This window comes from Coffea arabica, chromosome 1e, assembly GCF_036785885.1.
Source record: "Coffea arabica cultivar ET-39 chromosome 1e, Coffea Arabica ET-39 HiFi, whole genome shotgun sequence".
Taxonomy (NCBI): domain Eukaryota; kingdom Viridiplantae; phylum Streptophyta; class Magnoliopsida; order Gentianales; family Rubiaceae; genus Coffea; species Coffea arabica.
In genome coordinates, this window is record NC_092311.1 from 19,245,717 (window position 1) to 19,270,338 (window position 24,622).

Consider the following 24,622-nt stretch of genomic DNA (forward strand, 5'->3'; position numbering starts at 1 on the left):
CCCAAATACAGTTGTAGACTAAACAGTGCAAATTAGTGAGATGAGTGGTGCTATAACTCTTGACTTGAGTGGTACTAATGCTGAACAACTCCTACCATTCCACATAAGTGACATCCAAGAGCAAGAGAAGCAAGTACATTGGAACTAAAAACTAATTTGTAACATTCTACGTAATCCAAATAAATACTTATAGGCTCTGTTATTCATATCGGGAAACGTCCAGTACGACACTATAGCAAATTTCATCAACCAAAAAACTTAGTTTGCTTGGTCAAGAAATCAAATGCAGGCCACAGTTCTAGGAGCTCAGAAAAGTACATTGCCATAGTTGCCCATATCAACAACTCTACTACAGAAGAAAACTATGTCATCAGCAAGTATATCACCAACTACAAAGCTATAGCATCCACTTGGGGAGCAGAACAAGAAGAACATTCTAAAAAGAATGTTAGCGACATGGCTAAAGATATGGCAAAAGAAAAAGTTGACAGCATAATGGAAGGGATAGGTGTCGCACAAAGCAAAGGAGTGGATCAACCAGGCTCTTCTAACACAAAAGATAAAAAGAATAAGGCAGTAGTTGCAGTAGCCCTAATGAAACTCAAAGTCAACCACCCCCCCCCCCCAAAAAAAAACACCGCACCTAAATTGCCAAAGACCATTCTTGAATTTATATCCATTGAGAATAGATCTTCACTATTCTTAAGTACTACTACTTCAAGAGACAATTTTGGCTGAACTTTTCCTATATCTATTCTATGTAAATAGAAGTATCTAAAATAAGACTATTTCAGACTAGTTTACATGCAAGGTGGTCTATTATACCTTTTTATAAAAGGAGCCATTGAGCATTTAATCTAAATCTGAAACTATCACTGGGCCTATATTGCTTTAAGTATGGTCATGAACTCAGACATTCTGGTCTAAGCTATGATTGTTGTAAGGACCTGAAAATTATTTTAAATTTTCCCTGTTTTTGAAAACTAATTTATATTTCCTTTTAATTTTACTTTACTTGCTTATTTGCTAGCCTTAATTTGACAATGATTTTTAAAGGTTAGGTTAAGATTTTTATCATTTCCCTTTTTATATTTTGGTACGTATTAAGTTTCGTAGAGTATTATGGTATTTTGATCGATTTGTGAGATGCGCGTATTATATTTGATGGACGAGAATAGGTGTGGTACTAGAGGATTATGTGATTAGAAGTGTTAAGAGTGTATTAGAGGAGCACAAGATAGATTGGTTATTAGAAAGACACAAGAGAGACAAAGGGATAGACACGAAACCAAGCCTTGACAAATGTCACTCATCTAAGCAAGATTTGACCAAGGCTTTTCTTTCCTTTTATCTTACAATTGACCAAAAATATCCTCCATTTGTTCTTCCTCTTGGCCAAAATTAGGGAGCAAGAAAATAGAGAAAACTTCCAACTTTCATCTTGATTTGTGAAGAAACCAAGGACCAACCTTAATCCACTCCATAAAACCTTGAGTTACGCTTGGAAGGAAGCTTTTGGTGGAGTTACTTGAGAAAGAAATCCCTTGTTTTTGTATTTTTCCTTGGAGGTTTGAAGGTATGAAGCTAAGGAACTTGCTTCTCTTTCAATTCTTGCAATTTATTGGACATATGACTTGAATATGGAAGTTTTGTGGCTAGTTTCATGGATTTGTGATGTTGTTGGAATTTTCAATTTTTATTTATATTTTCCAGCCATGAATTGGGAGTTTCTAGCTTTGATTTGGATATGAAAGTTTGGATATGAAGATTTCTAGCTTTGTTATGAAATTTTAGCATCAAAATAGGATTTTCCAGCTTTAGTTGTGAATTTTCAGTCTAGGGTTTAACTTTTCCAACTTGAGTATGTTATGGTTATATGCTATGTATATGCTTGATGAGTTAGTTGGTGGCCTGGTATGTATATGCTTGATTGGAGGTTATCTTGTGGTGAGAATGAAGCCTTGAAAATGGCTAGAAATTAGGGAAAAATAAGAGGAAATGCTGCTGAAATTTTGTTTCTCTTTTCTTGTGATATGAGTGATGGTTGAGATGTGAATTTAGAGCAATTTTTTTTTCCTCTTGTATATGATTTTACTCAAAACACTTGTTACAATCTATTTCTTTGCATGTGTGTTAGTTTTGAGCCAAAACAAAGAGGTTTAAGAAGGAAGAAAAACCTAGTTTTCCAAAGTCATTGCTTGCTGGAAAATTTTCGCAGGAAACCCTGCGCAGTTTTGGAAACTTTGCTATAGCTTTGTGTAGAAAAGTCAGAATTGAGTTCCGTTTGTTGCGTTTGAAACTAGACTCATAGTTTTTTTAACCATGTAAATGTCATTGTTTGGTTCACTTTCTGTAAATACCAGCAAAATTTCAAAGTGGGCAGAAAATCCAAGACTGTCCTGTTTTTGCACTTAGTTGAGCAGTGAATTGAGATTGAGATTTGACTAATTTATGGGATGAATTTTATGAAGGTGTCTTCTAGAGAGTTCCAGACTTTTGAGTCTATTTTCTAACGGTATAAGATTTATGATTTTTTTATTTACAGAACTCAAGTTATACTTTTTCAAAGAATGTCACCAAAGTTGGAAATTTTATCAAACGGATTGAGTGGGACTTGGAAAATTTTGGAAAACATTTTCTAGGTTTTAAACCTTATTTTGGTGAGATTTTGGATGCTTAAATTGCTCTCCTCACTTTTAGAATGCATTTAGATTTTTTCTTGATTTGCACCTTTAAATTTGCCCTTGAATCCTACGTGTGAGAAGCCATCTTGTATAGGCTTGTGGCTCATAGTTGAGCCTAATATGCGAGCTTTGTTCACTTAAGTTTTCGATGGTTGGACCATAATATCTTTATCTTGGTTGTTCTTAGGGTTTGTTGGTGAGCACGAGCATAACCCGGGGACGAACTTTTGACATTTACTCTACTGATATTGGTGAGTGTTCCTTGCATGTGTGTGCTTTAAATGACTATGTGAAATGTTGTGAATGTTGCCAGAATGTTAAATGCTTTCCAATGATTGCTAAATGGATTTTCGATGGGTGAGTGTGTACTTTATTGCACTCGACCCAAGCAAAAGTGAATTTTCAATGATTGAATACTAGTTGCGCATGAATGTAAACCTTTTAGCTGAATTAGACCCTTGCCCTTCGCTGCCAGTTGACTCGAGCCAGAAGCGGACTCGGTCGGGCAGCTGGTGACCCTGGAACAATATTTGGTATATTCGAGTATTACTATGAAATTTGGTGAAGAATTGACAAGTGAATTCAATGCAATGAAATCAATGAATGAATGACAAGAACACTGAAGGAGTTTTCACTTACAAACGTTTTCTAATGTCGGAGGGATAAGGAAAATGGTTGGCTAATGAATGAATGACTTGAATGAATGGCTCCAAGTGAGCACGTATCCTTTCAATGAATGAATGATTGATTCTTGAATGACTGCTTATTACTGTGCTAAGTGTGCAAAGTACTAAATATAAATGTTTTCGTGTTTTGCCTACTTATGCTTGTTTGGGAACCTCATTGGACTTTTAGCTCATTCCATTAGTTTGTTTTTCTTACAAGAGTGGAGGCTGGAGCAAGTAAGCGTGAACTAGTGTGTACAAGTTTCTTGTACTTGTACTTTTATGGATTGAATGTATTTGAGATATTTGGCAATGTAAAGCTACGTTTCATTTTTGGCTTGTAAATGAAGTTGAATTATGGTTGATTTGAGGACCTTCTATGTTAATCTAGAGACGTGAAAGACTATTTTTAGAATGTAAGTGAGTGAGTCCTGACGAGAGTTGGCAGGCGGTCCGCCGAACCCTTGGGGAATGTGGGGTCGTCACAGTTGTTTATAATACTATGATGTGCTTATCTACTATATTCGTGTTGTTTCTCAGTTACTACCTCTGTCTTTTCTCTCTTGACTGTTCTTCATTGCACACTGCTAATTTTTGGTCTGCGCTACTGTATTTATATCTCTACTTTGTGGATGTTGAGCCTTGTGGTTTCTGTTATGGAAGATAATTTGTCTAGACTAAAGGCAATAGACAAAGCTAGTGAGTTCATGAAAGGTCAAAGATTGCAAGGTTGTGCTCTAATGACACTTACAATGTTTGCGAGTGTTGCAATCTATCTGACCTTCTTTATCTTACCTGCTAACCAAGTGAAATTCGTTGGATTGACAATGAAACTTGCAAAGATTTACACATTTTGCTTGATGAAGTTGTCTTCGTTTGTGGTGTCACCCTATTCTACCATAAATACAAAAGGAGCCAGCTAGAAAATTAAATCTTAAAGAGTGCACCTATAGGCATTCACTCTCGCGCATTGCGCCGAGCTCTTCCTCTAGTCTAACATTAAAAGCTCTACTTCTAATTTTATGGGATGATTTTTACCAAATATTTTAAAAGTACTATTAACACCTAAAAACACTTTTTTACCAAAAGCATTACAATCCAAAACGGGGCCAAAATGTCTTTGCAGACTTTTTTATAGGGATTTTCAGAATGGATACCTTACACATTTAATTTAATCCATTTTTATTTCATTTGAAAAATTTAAATATGATTATTTGAAACATAAGAGATTATATTGATAAAAACTTCATAATTCTTTAAAGTCTAATTTTGAGTTTTTGCTAAAAGTGTATTTGAAAAGATTTCCTCATGAAATCAAGAAATGGTGCAGTTGAGCAGTCACCATGGACGTACGTTCTTAGTTGTTCTCAGTATGCCTAAAATAAATACTTTGATTATATTTATTTTGGTCGAAACATTTGGGATAATTTGGGATAGCAGATTTATTTGGAAAAAATATTATAGTATTTTTTGATATGATGCATGTGAGTTAAAAATATAGTTAAAAAATATATTGATGATGCAAGCAAATGAATGTGTGTAAATAAGGTGCAAACCAAACAAACTCGTTACATTAGGATTAATTTAGCACAAAAGTCAAACATTAACGAAACTAACATCATTTCTCCTGGGAACCAGGAAAGCGGATTTGTAGCTCTGTAGGAATAGGATAAGTCAAAGAAAACGTGGCTCATTTCTTAGACCCACAAATATGCAGCGGGAGATGTAACAGTCAACATCCACGCTAACGATGCTTGTCTGGATATATTAATAAACTAATAAACTAATTTGTAAAAACAAAGAAAAATCGAAAAGAGAAAATCCTGCTGCCGGAAACTTCATATAACAATTATCGCAAACCCAACAAATTCCCACCGCGCTAAGCTCGCTCCGGCACACGGAGTCTAAACGGAAGCGATTTGCAGTGATGAACCAAACTATGCATATTCGAGTTCAACCTCCCTCTCCTTCTCTGTAAGTTCTGGAAATTTACCTTTACATTTTTTTTCTTCCTTTTTTTTTTAAACTTTCCTTCAATTATCTCTGCTTTTGCTTGTTTCTTTATATATATATATATATAGCAATAGTTATAGCAATTATTATTTCCGTATCATGAAATTTTTTTCTGATGCTTGAAGAAGTAGTTGATATTAATTAAGGGTTAAAATGTGCGGATCCCAGTGGAACTTTCAAGTAATACAGTATCCAAGCTTGGTTTATTTTTTATTATATTTCAATTTTAAAATTGAGTTTGAGGTTAGTTTGATTTTTTTTTTTTTTTTTCATAATTTGAGCTCGAATGAGTTTTACTGAGTCGAGTTCAAGCAGCTTGACATATTTATGCGGAAATGTTTGGTTTTATGCTGCTCTAGTCATACATTAGTAAAATTTTGGAAGGTTAATGAATAGTAAATGTTGTTCGTGCTTAGTTTGATTAGTTGATGAAATAATCTCGAATGATTAGTTGATGAAATAATCTCGAATGAGATCTTATGCAGCTGAGCTGGTTTCGGAGCAACATATTGTCCTAGCTTGATTTTAAAAAAGCAAGCTTTATGTTCTATTGGAAGTTCTGCTTGATTATTGTGTGAGCTGAGTTTGATTGAGCTTGCAACGAGTTCTCTAGTTGAAATTGAGTACCTTAATTTACTTATATGTAATATACAAGTTTATTGAGCTGGAGCTGAATTTGGAAAATTGATAAATGTTAGGTTTTTGTCCAGGATTGGTTTGATTAGTTGACAAATAGAATTCATGCTCTTACTAACCTGAGCTTGATAAAGTACTAATAGCTTGGTGCTCTTACTTTGAACTAGGAAAAAACCAACGAATTTTCAAGTATTTTTAAGCTTACCCATCAACTCTTTTTATGGTAATTACAGGCTATTGCCACGGGCTAGCTTCTGTGCTCAAAGGATATGTCCTTGTTACAGAGTTCAAATGGAATCGACTTGTAATTCTAATCAGTTAAAAACATCTCCAGTGACAAGATTATCATCAGGATGGTCCAAGACACATTCCATATGTCCTGAGCTGCAACCCCGTAAATGTTCATCACAGATGGGAGCATTAGTTACTTCAAGAGCTGAAGAAGTACCTACTCTGCCAGTTATTGGTGATGAGAGAATAGGTGTATTGCTACTCAATCTTGGAGGGCCAGAGACTCTTGAAGATGTGCAACCATTTCTCTTTAACCTCTTCGCTGATCCAGTAAGTTAGTGACGTTTTAAACTATATAACTTGAGCAGAAGAAATCTTCGGAAAAGTATTTGCACTTACTAAAACCAAGATTACTTTACCTTTCTTGGAGGTATGAAATGATTTCTTGGGATTGTCTTGCCATTGGCTAGGACATTATCCGGCTGCCAAGATTGTTTCGCTTTCTTCAGAAGCCTTTAGCACAGTTCATATCTGTTGTCAGAGCACCGAAGAGTAAAGAAGGCTACGCTTCAATTGGTGGTGGATCTCCTCTTCGACAGATAACGGATGCTCAGGCATGATGAATAGAAAGCACTTTCACATAAAAAGAGGAGTTCTGCAAATTGATTGATAGAACTATATATTTGAGAATACATGTGGTTTTAGGTTATTGAGTTAGTTTGCTTTAGTTTAGTATTCCTTGAAACTGAAATGTCAACGGCAAAACCATTAGAAGCACATTACCATTGGCATGCATAATCTGTATGGATATGTGCATGTGATTTTCCGTGCTGTCAGACATTACCAGTCTTGCATGATTGTACTGTTAATTGTCAGAAAAGAAGCTTGCCTAATTGCTTTAAAGTCGTGTCCTGTGTGGTAAACAATACCTGCAGTTAAAGGGGGAGATGGAGCTTTAACATGTCCAGTCAGTAAATTTTTCTTGTTTGAAGCTATTGAAGGAGCACACCTTATGCTTGTTACTTGTGATACTAGTCCAGACATGGAATAAGCAAAGTACAGATAGAAACCTTGAAACATCCTTTCAAATTCACGTAAAAGAGAAACCGAACAAGCAAGGCTTAATCATTTGCTTACTTTTTTTGTTTTTTAAATTCCAGTTAGCTTTGAATCTTTGGTAAAGTTTTAGGTGTAAACTAGTGAATGCACCAAGAAGTCTAATCTTGATATTAATGTCAAGTGTGAAAGCAATGGGCGAAAAAGTTCATTTTATGTTGACATTTTTTTTGCTTCAAATAGGGGGGCACAGGGGGGAGAGCAGGGGGTGGGGTGTCTTCTGTGAAGCCACATGTGTGCTGCTTTTCACCTATTCTGTAAGTGATAGAAAGCTTATGTCTAGTTGCATTGGCTTGCACTCAAGGTCTGTCTCTTTCTGTCAAAAGGTGGTTCTGTGTGCCTTGGTTTTTAGAAATTCTCCCCTTGAGCCAAAATTGTGTCTATTTTGCTCTCAAATTGATGTTACTTGTTTACAATGTTATAAGCATCAATTAGCCTTTTATTCCCAAAGGATGCAATTAAAATGGAAAATTTGTTTGTTGTTCAACCTATAGGTGGGTGACAATATCAATCGCTTAAAACAGGATTGTTGGGTGCCCTGGTTAAGCTTCTTCCTACAGTTCTAGGTTTCAGTTGAATGGCCAGGTGGCTGGTAATTGGTGGGAAGAATGTTATAATTTTTTTTTTCCCGATGCTTCACATGCTGATACTGCGACTTGGTAGTCATCAATTGACTAGTGTCAACATCTGCCTTGTGTTTTAGTATAAAGACGGAGTCCCAATGTCAGAGTTGCATTTGTGTTGTTCATCATCATAAGATTTACTCGTCAGCTGCCCATGAAGATCTTTAGTTCCAGCTGCCTATTTAAATCTTTGTTCATCGAAATTTGGTTCTAGATCATTGTGCATCTGGATTTTGGTTCATTTGTTAATATATTTACATGAGCACATATATGCTCTACATTTTTGAGGTGATAAACTTACGTTTTTAATTGGAAATTGCTTTGGATTTATAGGCTGAAGAACTAAGAAAAGCACTTTGGGCTAAAAATGTCCCTGCAAAAGTGTATGTTGGTATGCGGTATTGGCATCCATTTACCGAAGAAGCTATTTTGCAGGTACCTGTAATTTTTTTTTCAGTCTCAAACTTTTGTGCCTTGAATACAGGTCGTGCAATATCTTTCAATGATGGTTGTACCCCGTGTTTTTACCTTTTTGGAACTATTATTACAAACTGCCGGCCTTTTAGCATATGGGATCAAATCTAGAGTATGTTGTTCATGACAGAGATGCAGTTCACTTTGTCTATGAAATGTAGCATTTTTGGGTACTTGTTAAGAAAAGAATGAACATTTATTAGGAGGAGACAATTTGGACAGAAACTTTAATGTATGGTTTAGGAATTTTAGAAGGCAAATTGCTGTAAGGTGGATTATTGAGTAGAGTTATTGCACATGCCTTACAGGTTGCCAAAATTATCATGGAAACTCTTCGTGAGAGCGGAGAATCTAGTGGTCAAACTCAAAGACTTTTATTGATGCGTATCTGAGTGATGCAATCCGTTCACAACCAAATTCACTTTCTATATGCATATTTGGGAGCTTAACAACCATAGATAGAGAGAGATGAGTGGAGGGTATTTATTCACAGCTATATTGTGTTAATGTCAATCTTCAACTGCTAAATTGGTTATCAATTATTTTTGAAAAGGTATGAGGTTCCTCTCCTTCGAGAGAACCACAAAGTGCAAATGCCAGTGGCAAGATTTTACAAAGAAATCAGAAAGTTCTATTCTTTTTTTTTTTTCCCCTCCAGGACTGGCTGAAATCAAGCATGATAGATGTGCTTCAGAGACTATTAATGTGGTCATTTGTTCTAAGAGTGAGTGGTAAACAGGACACGTGTGTGTGTGTGTGTGTAGATATGTTAGATAGATGCATATATGTAGAGAGAGAGAGAGAGATAGACTGTAAAGCATGTCCCATGTTATCAGGAGAGATTAATGACTGAAATCATTTGATGTCTGCCGGTTTGGACTTATCTGGTTTTGTTGAATGACTTGGTTTGCTTGCACCAAACTGCTGATTGTCTTTCCTATTTGGTATATCTATATACATGTATTGATACCTATATAGATGTCCATGGTTGCATATACATATATTTGTCTGGGTGCTTGTGTCTGTATATAGAAAACCAAATCTCATTTAGAAAAAAAGTTCAATCTTAAAAGTGCCTTTTTGGTAGAATAGCAAGATGTTTCGAGTTAGTGAAGTGCTGTAGTAGCACCAAAGCCCTCTATGCTGCTATAATACTGAGCCAAGGGCACTCCGCCTTATCTATAGAAAGCGCGAGAAAACTCACAAGTTTTTGTAGACTCTGGCCAGCTATCAAGGAAACTATGTGAATTAAAAGAAGAAAAGGTCACTGGTTGCTACTAATAACCTAACAGAACTTTACAAAATGTGGCTTAAAGGTACTTTTGAACGATTAATTTATTGGTGGAGTCCGTACCATCTCTAAAGACGAATGAAAGGTATGAAGATTAACCGTTGAATGAAGCGTGGGATACAAGGGTAGGGCAGTGCCCAAGCATCAGGAGATGTGAAAGGCCTCCCAAGTTAAGTACTGGATCTCCTCATATCTTTCGAATTAAAATAAATACTGATGTTTGATGATCCAATATTGTGTTTTATTCTGGCAAAAATTTTTATCTTGACAAGAAATGACATTTGTAGACAATAACCACCAAGTACCAGTACCAAATGCGTGTCCTCCTTACTAGATTGAACAGCAGCCAGGAATACCGCAGAGCGCTGCACCCAAAATCAGCCAGCTATGAATACAGCCCAAACATAACAATTTGCTGTGTGAAACCAAACTAAAATATGAGAAACAACTATGGAAAGTCCTATCTCAGATGGAATTGGACTCTGAAGAAGGTGACTCAAACCAATTTGGCTAGGAATGTAAGATTTAAACTTATTTTTAAATGATTTTCATATACCTAATCATTGACATACCTTACTCAAATTATTTTAAAAAGGACAAGGGAGGTATATTCCATTAATGGTGTGGTGGAGGTGTGGAGCTATCAATAATAGTTTTCTATTCCCTCTTGTTGCAATGACAATAGCTACCTTAAAGTTGTAATAGTATAGTAAAATTGGTAAAGATTCTGTTGAAGTTTTGATTTCATGTTGTTAAGTTTGTAAGGATTTATTCTATCCTGTGAACACTGGAGAGTTCCTATAAAACTAAAGGAGTCTAAGAATGGGGGGCATCCTTGGAAATCCTATCTCATTGGTATAAACTCTTTATTGCATTGTCTGCTTCAGTGCTTTCAATGAATTGTGTTTCAACAACCATCTTTAGCAATCATTCTCTTATTTATGCAACATATTAACTTAATCTTGTAGCTTGGTTACTTGTATTGTTTTATTTACATTAACTATATTGTATTTCTTTCGAACTATATGGACCTCTAGTTCATTAATTGGTTTCCAAACAGACAAAGTTGCATCTTGACTAGATATTGGATCAGAATCATATCTCAATAAATCAACTTAACCAACTGATCGTGATATTATTTTATAGTGCACTATCCATTCTCATTAAGTCATAGCATCACCTCTGGGTCTACCACAACTTAAACACCTACCGAATTACAAAATTTTAGTTTTGCTCTGAATATACCTATAATAAAGAGTGAAGATTAAAAAAAGGAAGGACTTTGAGAATGAGAGGCAATGAGAGGCATCCTTGGGTACCTCTCCCAATTATAACTCATATATTAGCACATGTAATTTGAATATACAATATAGACAAAGGAATTGTTGTTAAAGATAGTTGTTGAAGCACTCACAATTGAAAGCACTAAAGCAGAAAATATTACGCAGAAGAGTTGACTTTGAGGAGATATTATTTCCAAGACATCCACTAATCCTCAGAGTCCTTTACTAGGATGTCTGCATTTTTTGTACTTGGAAACTGAAGCATTACAAACTTGACTGTACATTTCACCTTTAAGCAAAGTAGATTACAGTATTGCAGAAAAGGTCGTCTTGATAGATGATGAGGACAGCACCATTGCTAGCTCCACAAGAAGCACTACCTCGGATAGAATTCTACTTGGAAGAAATTCAAATTCAACACTGAAGTTTTGATGTCCTTGCGCCTCCTTTATAAAGCTACAAAAAAATTGATAATTTATGTCCACATTGCAATCATGAAAATCAAATTCTTTGTGTCATTTCTGAGTTTAACAATTCAACTAAAAGTGCATCTTCATATCTTATCAATCTCCATATAATATAGTTTATGCAGATGATGTACTTTTTTTTTTTGAATTTATAATCAACATTTCAGATGTCGTCACATTTTCTTGGATATTAAGAAAAATTGTTATTACTATCTGTATAAAATATGAAACTATTTCAAAATAAGATTAGCCTTAGGACATGATTTGCATTGTATTATCCGGATGTAAAACATATTGACGTTCCTTGATGACATTTCAATCAATTCAAAGATAAACCCCATTTACAGTTGTTTTTAGGACATAAATGTATACTAATTTTTTTTTTGGGGGGGGGGGGGGGAGTGTGTCTGTGTTCATGGTGCGCATCTGTGTGTTCGTGTTGGCAAGCATATGTATGTTTGTCTGTTAGGCTAACTATAAGTTTTGAATTGGGGTTAAATAGGTGACCTTTTTCTCCTTTTTTTGTTGCAATTCTTGTGAATAAATGATGTCTCTGTCACATAACTAGTCTTATAATTGACTAATACTATTAAATGTACGACTTAGATTGATATCTTGTGCTTTTTCTTGCTAGATTAAAAGAGACAAAATAACGAAGCTCGTTGTGCTTCCTCTCTATCCTCAATTTTCAATATCAACAAGTGGTTCAAGTCTTCGACTATTAGAGAGTTTATTCAGGTTATGATGTACTTGGTTATGTTTTAGACTATTTTCTACTGATTGTCATTAAGAAATCACTGCCTATGACATGTCCGTTCTCTTCTAGGGAGGATGAATATCTGATGAATATGCAACACACTGTGATTCCTTCCTGGTACCAGCGTGGAGGATATATAAAAGCCATGGCAGATTTGATTGAAAAAGAGTTACAAAAATTTGACTGCCCTGAGGAGGTAATATTTGTTTTGCAGATGTACAGTTTGATTTGAATAAAACTAGATATCCCTTTGTTGTGCAGTAGCTTTTCTGTGCATCTTTTTTCTAATTGATTATGATGCAATGAGATTAATTAGCAAATATGGAAATTAATACATGATGTTTCACATTCCAGATTTAATTCTTCTTTTTAGTTTTTTCCTTATTCCTTTACTTTACTTCTGCCTTACTGCATGGTTATAAAATCTCCCAAGTTCATCCTTCAGTCATTATACTAACGGTGAGGCAGGAGGGCGCTTCCTTGGTTGCAGTGCCACTATTAAAGCTATTTAATGTACTTTTACCATATTGGTACTCTGAGCTTATAGAAATATGGAGGGGGGCTTAAGAAGTGAATTGCCATCAAGCTCAAAGAGGATATAGGTAATAGTGCTGCCTGGGTGGGATAGTTTCTTCTAGACTATGTAGAACTTTTTTTTTTTTGGGTCAAAATAGGCTATGTAGAACTCACCTAGTACCCACGGAAGCTAAGAGGTCATTTACCTGAAAATTAGAAGATGCATGCTTTGATGTTTAATGACATACTGTTTTTAGCTTTATAGACGTTTTTCAATGCTCAATCTTTGTGAGACCTTTCATGGCTAGAATTTGCCACATCAATGAATTGCTCACCTGCCTTATTGGTCAACAGTTGCACATGAACTCAAGGATGAATAGGCATATTCATGTAATCTGCTTCTGCATTGAGATTACAAGATATTACGTGAAGAAAGCTCATGTTGCAGCTGAATGTTTGCTCCTCATATGGTACTTCATCGTAGGAAATGACAACTGATGTGCTACCTTCTTCCTTTGAGCAATTTGGTCCTCATTCCTAATTTCAGGCTTTTGTAGGAAAAAATTGTTTTGGGCATGGAATTTGTCTTTGGGTGATTATCTTGAATTTCTGGAGAGTAGAGTTTGGGAAGTCTTCAGGTGGTTCTGGGATATGTTGGCTTTCCTTGGCCTTCTCTGGTTTCTTTTTGCTCTGTGGATGAATGGAGATATCCTGCATATCTGTTGCATCTTCTGCCAAATTCCATTTTTGTACTCAGTGATCATGGGGATGAGTTGAGGCATCTCCTTCCAGTCGATTATCTTTTGATAATGCTTATGTCGTTTAACAGCTGAGTTGTGTGAATTATGTTGATTATGGTCTTCAACTGTTATAATGAGTTCCTATCCACTTTATGCAACTTGATTGAATGAAATATGGATTGTGACGGGTTGAAAGGATTCTACATATCGAGTCCCTTATCATGTTCGTAAATGAATACAGAGAGGAGAGAGAGAGAGAGGAGATACAATGGAGTGAGACAGAACTTGATGAACTTAATGAGTACTATCATTACCCATCCAGTCATGACTTGGTGCCTAGAACTATTAAGTCGGTTGTAATTAACGATTTTGTGCTTCTGAGCCCACATTCAAGCTCTACTAAGATGGACAATTGTCTCATTAACTCATACAATCCAATGCATGGATAATAAAAGTATAGTAGCATGAGGTCGAGTATGATGCTTAATTCCCATTGATTAGTTACCTGATACCTGGAAGGAATAAGTTGCTCAATATGAACTTTTCTGTGCCTCTGCACTCGCATTTGAACTCTACTAATTATAGATGCTTAGCTATGAACTCATACAACTTAAAAAATTCCTCCAGATAATACACTTAGTTCAAAAATAACTAGCATACATTTATAAAAGCCACATGAAATTGGAAAAACACTTGTGTCGACATTTTGTACTTCAAATTGTCCTCTAAAATATCACCATGGTCTTTAGATAAGAAGCAAGGTTAAAGTTACAACCTAGATAGGATGCATGCTTCTAAACTTTGATTCAGGAAAGCTATTGTTGGAAGCAGCATAACAGAAGAATCTGAAGTTTAGCTTAGAAGAACATTATGACAAGTAGCTAATCTGAATTATAGTTAGGTACAATTTTTTTAAAAAAAATTTTAAGTAGTTTGTAGCCTAGAAGCGATTTTTGTAATTTAGCCTACGCTGAAAGTGGTTGCAGCTATGGGATAGCAGTTGTTTTGGCTGGGTAGGGTAAAGCGTTCAAGTCAAACTGGACAGTTGTCTATACAAAACTAGCCAAATCCAACTTGACTTCCTACATGATTTTAGGCTTTGAACTTTTGTGTATTTAAGCTTATGAGCTTGGCTTAATCCCCCAGAATTCTTAGCTTCCAAGTCTTGTTTAACAAAATATATCACATGTAATAGCTTTAGGACTGATTGCAAATGCAAGAAGAAATTTTCAGAAATGGCTCCCTTGGACTATCCATCTTTGATGAGCAGTGTAAACTGCAGTAGTTGGTGGTGTACATAAACTTCAGAGAATTGTTGCTGCTGGTAAAGTGTCTTTGTTGACTGGAATGTGCTTATTTTGTTTGCAGAACTTGGTGCTTTAGTGCAATACTTTAGGTATCTCTAGATCGCTAAGTTTGTTTGTAGGGCTCAGATTTTAAGAATAAAATGACTACTACTAGACTTACAGGAGCAATTGGTGAGACAGTCGTTTAAGAAAATTTCTTCATGTCATTCCCATCTTCCTAAAGCTATTACAACTGATAATTATACTTTTACAGGAAAGAAGACTTTAACATTTGGACTTTGACTCCCAAAAAAAAATGTTTTAACTTCTGATGTTATGTAGCTGGAAAATAGAACTTTAGTTATTATATAGGCTGGGCCAGTTTCATCATGTGCTGGTATTACACATTTTCCCTAGCCTTCTACTGACTTAGAAGCACAAAATAGATGTAAATACAAAATCTTGATCAGCTCCAAATTGGATTCTTCCCAAATGACCACATTTCCCTTAGAAGTCAGCTATCCTTTCTTTGTGATTTTTGACATATATTCTCAAATCCATATTTGCACAGCCCTGTCTCTTGCCATGATGCCTGAGTTCTCTGTTTCTTCCTTTTCCCTTCTTCCTTCGTTTCTACTATTTTTCTAATTCTGAAGCCACACTTACTCAGCAACCTAGAGCTATGTAAAGCCCCCTTAACCACCTGGCAGAGCAATGTCTGTACATTTGTGTACTTACCAACGGGAACTCCTTGTTTGTTGTTCTGGTTACAGATCCTCCAGCAAGACTCCAAGTAGTTGACCAGCACATTTTCAGCCTTGGGAGACATCCTTTGTTTTGGTTAATCAAGATTGTGAATTTTGACTGAGTAATAAAAAGTTGTGAACTTGTTTCTTTTGATGAAAATGCAATTTCACTTCTGTTGCCTAAACTTTCTGGTTCTTGCTTGTATATGTTATTTTTACTTGTTTTCTGTGTCAATAGTAAACCATACTTAGAGTCAAGTTCAATGGGCATCTTCTCTACTCTGTTCTGGCCTAGAGCACAAGTGCTATCCTATATGTAGCCTACTAGGGGAAGCTGAAAAGGAAAGAAGACTAATATCCTTCTTAGTGAAGTTAAACACAAAGTCCTATTTGGCCAATGGCTCATTACTATACGTTTAGCCTTTTCCTCCTGAAATTCCATAAAGTAGTTGTTTCCAGCTGAGGAATATTGTCTAAGATGTTTAAATAATGTTGTGTACACATGACCATTTATAAACTTTTCTTATTCATAAAATGTTTAAATGGCCTAATTTTCTGACCCTATATTGCTGAAGTTTCCAACTTCGTGAATGGAATCAGTAGAACAGTTCTATCCATCTGCAAACTGGTTGTAATATCTGCCGTTCATGTCTGTCCTGTACCTTTCTGGTTTTCATCGTTGTATTATTATTGGCCTAATTTTATATGCTGTGGATGTTGTGTTACGATGTCATAATAGGATTAAGGCCTATCTTGATTTTCAGGTCATGATTTTCTTCAGTGCTCATGGTGTACCACTTGCATATGTTGAGGAAGCTGGTGATCCATACAAGGCTGAGATGGAGGAATGCATTGACCTAATTATGGAAGAACTTGAGAATAGACGGATAACTAATGCATATACACTTGCCTATCAGGTACTTGGGCTTGTGAACTCTATTTAATGCTTTGACACACTGTTTTTGTTATATGCTTTTCCCTCAAATTGCAGTTTTGTGTTAGAATGGGGTCAAAGCTTCAGTCACATGAATTTAAGAAAGAACAGCTTTTGAATTGTCATTGACTTTGTAGAGTTAATTTTACTTGTTGAGATAATTGGATTCATGAAAAAAAATCTCTTTCTACATATTGATCAATATTGGAAGAGCTGGGAGTCAGGTTTTATATTCAATAATTTCAGTCCACATGTTGAGAACTTGGAGTCACTAAATTTTGAAAACCAGTAATGATTAATAAACTTAACTGTTGATGTAACAAAACTGTTAAATAATATGAGGTGAGCAATTAGTAGATTGACTTCCTGAAATCTTTATAGTGGCAGCAGAAATTGATGCATTACTTTACTTACTGTACGAAGTGTACGGTTTTTTATGGTCTGCTACCTTGATTCATTATGTTTTTTTGATTTATGTTATCCAATAAAATGTCAGTTAAAAAGATAATAGCATATCTGGTGGTTATCAATGTTCTAACATCATTGAATGCGTTAGTTATGATAAAGAATATGTGGTATTTGTGATGCATATACGATTACTCTGTTCATGACCCAGTATCATGTCTTGCCATTTTCCAGTTCGTCATGTAAGTCAGTGGGTTCAACTTTTTCCTTTCCAAAGATGTGCCTTAGGTTTTGCATCTACATCTTACCACTGGGTTTGTCTTGGAATGATTAATGGCACTTAAGTTTTGATTTTGTCACATATACTGTGGCATCACATTTGAATATTACAACCTACCCAGAACCACCAACACTAGAGCCCATCATTACCATAATCTTTTGATACCTCCATCTCCATTTCAAAGAATGTCATGGCTATCAATACTGATTGCATCACAGCCATTGTCCACTACCTGAGGGTGTTGCTCGAATTCAGAGGCAGAGCTACATGATCCTGGGGGTGGGCAAATGCCCCCCTCAAATTTGTGAAACCTATTTTTATACTTTATAACTATTGCTAATTGTATTTTATATTCTAATAGGTTGCATGGCCTCAAACAATAAAAATTGGATATCGCACCCCCTGAAAGAAAAAAATTAGGGTTACTTACTAAAAATTAAATCAATCAGCAGCTATATAATGAGAAACAAGATGAAGAAAAACCAACAAATTAGTATATGAACAATTGATGCATAAAAAGTAAAAAAAATTACTGTTTTAGATTGAGAATAATATGGAAGGTGTAACCAAATACAAAATTACTGTTTTAGATTGGGAATAATATGGAAGGCGTAACCAAATACAATTAATCTATTTAAGGAAGAAAGCAACTAATTATGGGGAAAGAAGAAATGTATAAATAGAAGAGTGCAAAAATGAAAGAGATAAATCTGATGGTGTATTACAAAATATGTTTGGAATATTTCTTTCTTTGTTGAATTTGAATTCCCTTTTATTGTTAGTCCTTTATTTGGTTGATAATCAAATCACTTGACACTTGGATAATTTATATTTGTGTAACTCATTTTAGTATTCAATTCTCTGCAATTTAATACTTGACTAAATTAAACATATCATTTTGTCAAATACTAGTATTAATTATTCAACTAATTAGTAAAATGAGTGAAAATGCTAAATTCTAATTTCTTTTTTCATGGAAACAGATATATGGAAATTTCACTAAATTGTTTTGGGTGCTTGAAAAATTATTGATTACACCAGAAGGATTGGGATTAGCCGGTCAATCAAACTACCTGTTAATAATGTAGTATATATTATGTAAGCTACTAGGTGTTTTTGCATTTGTAGTTGCCCCATACTACCAAGGTAGTTGTTTTGAACCCTCATCCAACTGCACCTATCACTAAAGTAGTTGTTTGTAAGTCCTACCCTTAAATTACTCAATAATCGACAGTTGCACCCCCTGATCCTAGGTCTTGGCTCAGTCACTGCTCAAATTGTCATGAGAGAATAAGCATGGCAATTAAATAAGAATATGATGAACTGCTTTGTTCTATTATTGTTGGTGTAAAACTGATTGGTGACTCATGTTCTCGTTTCCTTCGGCATGGATCATGAAAGTCCTAAAAATTTTGGGAGGGGGGTGGGTGTGCGTGCATTATATATATATATATATATATATATATATATATTTTGGGTTCTCTCTGGCACTTTGACAATCAGAATTGATGATCCCATGCTAATATAACATGAAAACAGTTTCTTCTAAGAGCCTAATATAAATTGAAGAGATAGTAACTTGTAAATTCTCTTCTCCCTTAGTTTTCTTTTTGTGCATGGTTATGGGGATTAAATCGAATGTTGTCCAACAAATTAGAGAGGAGTTTTAGGAGTGCATACAGATTAGAAAATATGGTGATACAAACTGATGTGCTGGCAGTGAATATAGGTAAATGGTTCTTTGGTTTGGTTGGTATTCATATAGCCATGATAGTTGGAGTATATGGTGGTGGCAAATTCTTTTCTTTTTTTGGTGGTCCTTGGTGTACTTTGGGGGGTGGGGTTGGGAGAAAGAGGGAGAGAGGGAGATGATCATACAAACGGAGTGAAGAATGGTGCAGCTTCATAGTTAACTTTCTTCAGTAAAGATTGTAGTGATGTAGATGTTATTCACATGAACAAAATTTTTTATCAAGAGCAATGGGATTGGGTCACTGAAAGTAAGAAGCTTAGAGTTTTAAATGCCTCAGTGGAGCATCACATGCAATCAATGCAGTGGTCTACCCTCTGGAGAGGATTCTAGGGAGCAGGTTATGCACCAAACTGGGTTCAATGGTGGCTGTCACTGTGGATTGCGAGACTCCAGCCCTTCATCTCACTGGACAATGATCCAACTTTTAGCTCGCAACAACCATATTGTACTGTTTTTTCAAACTCAATGTTGACTGGAAACAGACAACATGGTGGGACCTTGTCCCTTTTCCAAGTCTGCCTATCTAACTCCTTCAGCACTCACCTTGTTACTTGTTTTCGAGAATAAAGCAAGCATCTTTTTACATAGATAAAAAATATGCTATTAACATATATCCACTAATAGGTTGTTCATTTGTTCCTGCAGTTGGCTGGAAGTCACATTCCACTTGTATTAATAGTCCAAATAAGTTTAGGTGCTGCTTAAAAGGACTTCCAACAATTTACTCCTAATTTGTCTGTCAACGACTAAAGGTCTTTTTGTTCAATTATAGCAAGCTAATTTTAGATTCTGATTTTGAAAAATCAGTTTCTTTGATGTACTTCTTTGCTAGCTTTTGCTGATTCTGATTAATCTACTTTTTAAAATTCTACTGCAATCTAGAACAGCCCCTAAGATCTGTGCTCAATTCTGTCCTGAATATAGTCACAAGTATTTGTACATATATGCAGTTTTGAATTTTGTTTTTAACAAATATATATATGTTTTTGTGTGTGTGTGGAGACATATCTAATTATATCCACTGGTTAAACATCTATATTTTTACTTATGTGGTGTAAATAATTTTATAGCGGTGTCTTTATTCTGGGTTATAAATTTGCTGTGTACTTTTATATGATTGTTGTGTTACTTTTTTAGCAACTTATTATGTGGGCCTTTTTTTTTCACAGAGTAGGGTTGGTCCTGTTGAGTGGTTAAAACCCTATACAGACGAGACTATCATTGAGCTCGGTCAGAAAGGTTTTAAGAGTCTTTTAGCTGTTCCCATAAGGTATAACATTTTTCAACTCAATGTTTAAATAACTCTTCATGTTACACCTGTTTTATTGTGAAAATGCCCTGCAATTTTTTTAATATTTAATGCTTTTGAGATAAACTTTGTGTGTAACTCCTGCTTTGGTAATTCATCGCAGTTTTGTCAGTGAACATATTGAAACTTTGGAGGAAATTGATGTAGAGTATAAGGAGTTGGCTCTAAAATCTGGCATACAGAAATGGGGACGTGTTCCTGCACTTGGTTGTGAACCAACATTCATTGCAGATTTAGCAGATGCTGTGATTGAAAGCCTTCCTTATGTTGGAGCAATGGCAGTCTCAAATCTTGAAGCTCGACAGGTATATTTTCCCCATGAAACTTTTGAAGTAGAATTGGTTGATGTTGCATGACAATTGCTAAAGTGAACTGCAAAGCACAAAAGAGCTTTGTGAATATCCATTGTTCGGAGAACACAAAAGAGCGATGTCTGCACATAATGCAGATATTTTCAGATATCCATTTTGCAAAAGTATAAGACATAGTGAATATTGATATTGAAGCTAACCAGAAAAATGTAAACGCATTTCATATATTTTATGACAGTCAATACCTATAAGTGACTAATTAATTTGTTCAGTAGAAGAATAAATCCTATATATAAAGCAAAAGCACTCTTTGGTGTGTGGTGTTTCTCCCTTTAACTCTCTTTTCTAGAATAACAGCCACAGCCTTACCTGCAACTACCTGGATATGGTGTCACAAAAACTACCCATGTATAATAACTGAATCAGTTCCACTTCAATGACAAAGCGCATCAAGTAAAACTTGCTTCTTTCATGATGCAAACTTAATTCTTTATGAATTTAGTGTATACAGAAGTTGCATTTAAAAGGAGTAGTTTATTGAAAAATTAACAATTTATTAATTACCCACATCAGGTAGCTCTTATTACTTGTGTCGTGCTGTTAGGTAATAGTTCGTTAATTTAACAGTAAAAAATTGTTAACCGGTTGTATCAAGTTGCCGCGCCTTTGGACTGCCAAATGCATGAATTTGCACCTTGAAATTATTTGATGGGATCAGTTCAGGTCATGCATTTACTGTCAATACTATCACGAAATTGGGAATCAATTACTTTGCTGAAAGGAATGCAACATATATGAAACATGAACCATTACTTAGTCCAACATACATTGGGATTTTTGGTTTGATGAATATTTTGGTAATTTCAACGGTTGTTGAATCAGTAACGCTTATAGGCCATTGGAGTGGTTTCTTTGAGCTTGTGAGGCGGTGAGCTTATTTGGTCCTTAAGTTGGTAATGAGTAAATACATGCAATGTAATTTTTCTCTGTTGTTCTGGATTTGATAGATTTATTGACAGGTTCAAAAAGTATTTTGTTCTGTTGCTTGTGCATCTTCTACTGTATGGATGGATAAAGTTGACTTTGCTTGAATATCTATGGTTGATTTCATAGCTTTCCCTGTTATTGTTGCACTTCTGCAATAATTTTGATTGCCATCCCAGTGAGCTTGCTGCTGCATCAGCCACTAGCTTTTCCTGTTACTGTGATTTCATAACTTTGCATGAGAGAAGGAACAGACTAAAAGCACAAGTAAGAAAGCACTTCTATAGGGGGGAGTATAAATTAATTAAAAATCTATTTGCAGCCAACAAATGGAAGGTGCTTTGAACTGTTTCCTGGACAAAGGATTGGTTGGTTTGTTTCTTTTACTTGCCAGAATATTGTTAAATAAGCAGGTTGAAGATGTGCTTTACAAAGTTCATAATTGAACTAAAAAACTGAAGAAGTGAAATGAATGTAACCTTCAAATTACATTTGCGTTGTTATTTATTGCTCTGAGAGGAAGCATTGAGATTATTTTCTTAATTTGGAGGTTTGATCTAAAATGCAGCCAAGCCTATGTGCCCGACAAATCTTCTTTGGATGAAATGTTAAACAGATTGAATGCAGTTTATATTCATTTAAGAAAATAAGTTGGTAATTTGGATTACTTAAATGTTATGGCCTTCAAAGCATACAAAATATACTTGCAAGACGATTTACTTACAATGCAAGAAACCACTTGAAAGACTCGCATCTTAGGCTATTCAAAATGATGCATAACTTTTTTCTTTTAATTGATATCAATTTTTAGTCTTGCTGACTTTCAGATGAGAAAAGGTTGTAGCTGTTTTGGGTGTGTAGCTATTCTCTATCCTATGGCTTAACTTCTTTTTTGCTGGTTTTTATGTATCTTACTTCTTTTGTTTGCAAGTCATAAGAGTAATGACCTGGAATACACAGTGGGCACTGGTTGGGAAGAATTATTGCTTTTGTTGAGCAATATTAATGTGCTAATCTTCTGTTCTCTCTCTGTCTATCTCTCAAATCCTTCTATCACCTATATGGAACTTCTATTAACAACGCACTTGGAATCATGTTAGAGAGGATACTTAATGCTAGATATATCCATCTCTAGCCATTCGGTGATGGAAATGGGCAGATTACTGGACACTTTTACTTGGTTTGTCTTATTTATATGTGAAAGTTAAGCAGATTAGTAAGGGTGCTTTTGGTTTAGGGGAATCAGCACTCAGAGATTGGCTATCAAAGTAATGAAACTCATTTCTTTAACTAGGAATGAGGATGACTGTATGTATTGAAGGAGCAGTCTATGGGGTTTGTCATGTACTACATGTGTCTTGCTTATCCCACTGACTACCAAGTCTAAGATGCAATCCCTCCTCCCTCCATCCCTCTTCCTCTCTCTCTCTCTGTAACCATTCTGGTCTTCCTCCTCTGCCCTCTGTCTTGTCATTCACCTATATTTTATCTTTCTTCTTTGAATGGCACAGGAGTGTTTATTTAGCCAATCTTAGGGAATTTGATCAAGATAGGGATGGATATAGATCCTCTTGCCTTGTGTTTTTTAGTGGTTGTTGATTGTGATTCACTCCAATATGGTTGGATGTCCAAGTTGCTGTTTTAGACTGAAATTCTATTGGTCAGTCTGCTTGTTTTGGACAAATGTATTTTGTTGGCACCATTGTGATGCTGTTGCCAGTTGATTAACCCCATCTTGGATGATCTCATTGGTTGAGGATATATTTGAAATATATGCAAAAGACAGGCAATCACCATTTAGTTGTTGACTTCTGAGCTTTTAATTGACGGTGGTCAGTTGGAGAAAGTAAGGAGGACATAAGAAGAAAAGAAAAGGAATAAAGGAAAATGGAGAAGGATAAAATGAGAAAAAATGAAAATTGATTGTAAACTCATTTCCATTGTTTTAACCAAACTCTTACCAGGGCAATAATACATTTTCGTATGTAACAGGATTATGGTTTTCAGTGTGTTTCAGACTCCTAAATATTAACCAAATAGTCCCTATGGTTTCACATAAATGTTGATATCTTGTTGGTTGAAGCTTGTTCTGTCAGTCATTGGATTAAAGTCTGACTAGTCTGGCATTTGGTTTGCAGTCTTTAGTTCCATTAGGCAGTGTTGAAGAACTATTGGCAGCATATGATTCACAGCGAAGGGAGCTGCCACCACCTGTGATAGTTTGGGAATGGGGTTGGACAAAAAGTGCTGAAACATGGAACGGAAGAGCAGCTATGTTGGCAGTACTTGTTCTATTGGTACTTGAAGTGACCACCGGGGAAGGATTTTTGCATCAATGGGGTATATTACCCTTGTTTCGATGAGAAAATATATCCTCTTGCCAGTGAGTCATTCAGTCTCCTTTTCTCTCAGAAATACCATACCATGAATTCTGGATTTGCCCAAGGAATGAACCTGAAGCAACAGAAAAAAGAAATAGAGTTGCTTTTTGCCAATCCTCTTACTTTTGGTTGATCTTCCACAGAAGTAATAGTGATCAATCCTTGGCTTTTTAACCAAGCTGGATCTTCACGCCTTTGTGGGATTTTGGATGTTCTGATTTTCATTTAATCTATTTTAGTATATTTTTTTATTTTGTTTCTTGTTAATTTTCTTTTGGATTGGTTACCCTGAGGCAGGGAGGGGGTGGGGCTATGGAGAAGGTTTTGGGCAACCAAAGATACGGGAAAGCTCATCATCCAAAGGACTACTTTGCTTGTGATGTTTAGAATGTGATTTGGTGATGGTGACTTCACAAAGTGCTTGATGCACAATATATGCTTTTCCCTCTAAAAGTTCTCCCATTCCTAGGTTCTTAGGGGTTAATTTGTAGAAAGTCAACTAATACTTTTCAGTTCCTTTGTATATTGTTGTAACAGATCTTAAGGTATTGCATGGATTCTTACATGAAGCTGCTGTAAATGGAAAAGAGAACAGCAGCATGCCCTTTAATACACATCTTTTGATCTCTAGATCTGATGTTTGTTGTTTTATACCATCATAGGTGGTTTGGTGGTTTTGCTGTACCTACACTCAGTCGCCAATGTACAATATTATATTGGATTGATTAATTCTGTCA

The 24,622-nt window shown here is 35.5% G+C and overlaps 1 protein-coding gene across 3 annotated transcripts; it reads left to right on the top strand.

Moving 5' to 3' along the window:
* The first annotated feature begins 5,076 nt into the window (after nucleotides 1–5,076).
* On the top strand, nucleotides 5,077–24,622 carry LOC113701332 (ferrochelatase-2, chloroplastic). Of its 3 annotated transcripts, none has more exons than XM_027221936.2 (10): nucleotides 5,077–5,323; nucleotides 6,232–6,559; nucleotides 6,700–6,843; nucleotides 8,302–8,403; nucleotides 12,118–12,221; nucleotides 12,310–12,436; nucleotides 16,293–16,445; nucleotides 20,070–20,170; nucleotides 20,313–20,514; nucleotides 23,643–24,622. In XM_027221936.2, the coding sequence occupies exons 1-10, from the start codon at nucleotides 5,277–5,279 to the stop codon at nucleotides 23,865–23,867; spliced, it is 1,533 nt and encodes a 510-aa protein (XP_027077737.1). In that variant the 5' UTR covers nucleotides 5,077–5,276; the 3' UTR covers nucleotides 23,868–24,622. The 3 variants fall into 3 exon arrangements, with proteins under 3 accessions (XP_027077737.1, XP_071909838.1, XP_071909841.1); XM_072053740.1 differs by having other exon boundaries at nucleotides 5,079–5,323; nucleotides 6,333–6,559; XM_072053737.1 differs by lacking the exon at nucleotides 6,700–6,843 and having other exon boundaries at nucleotides 5,078–5,323.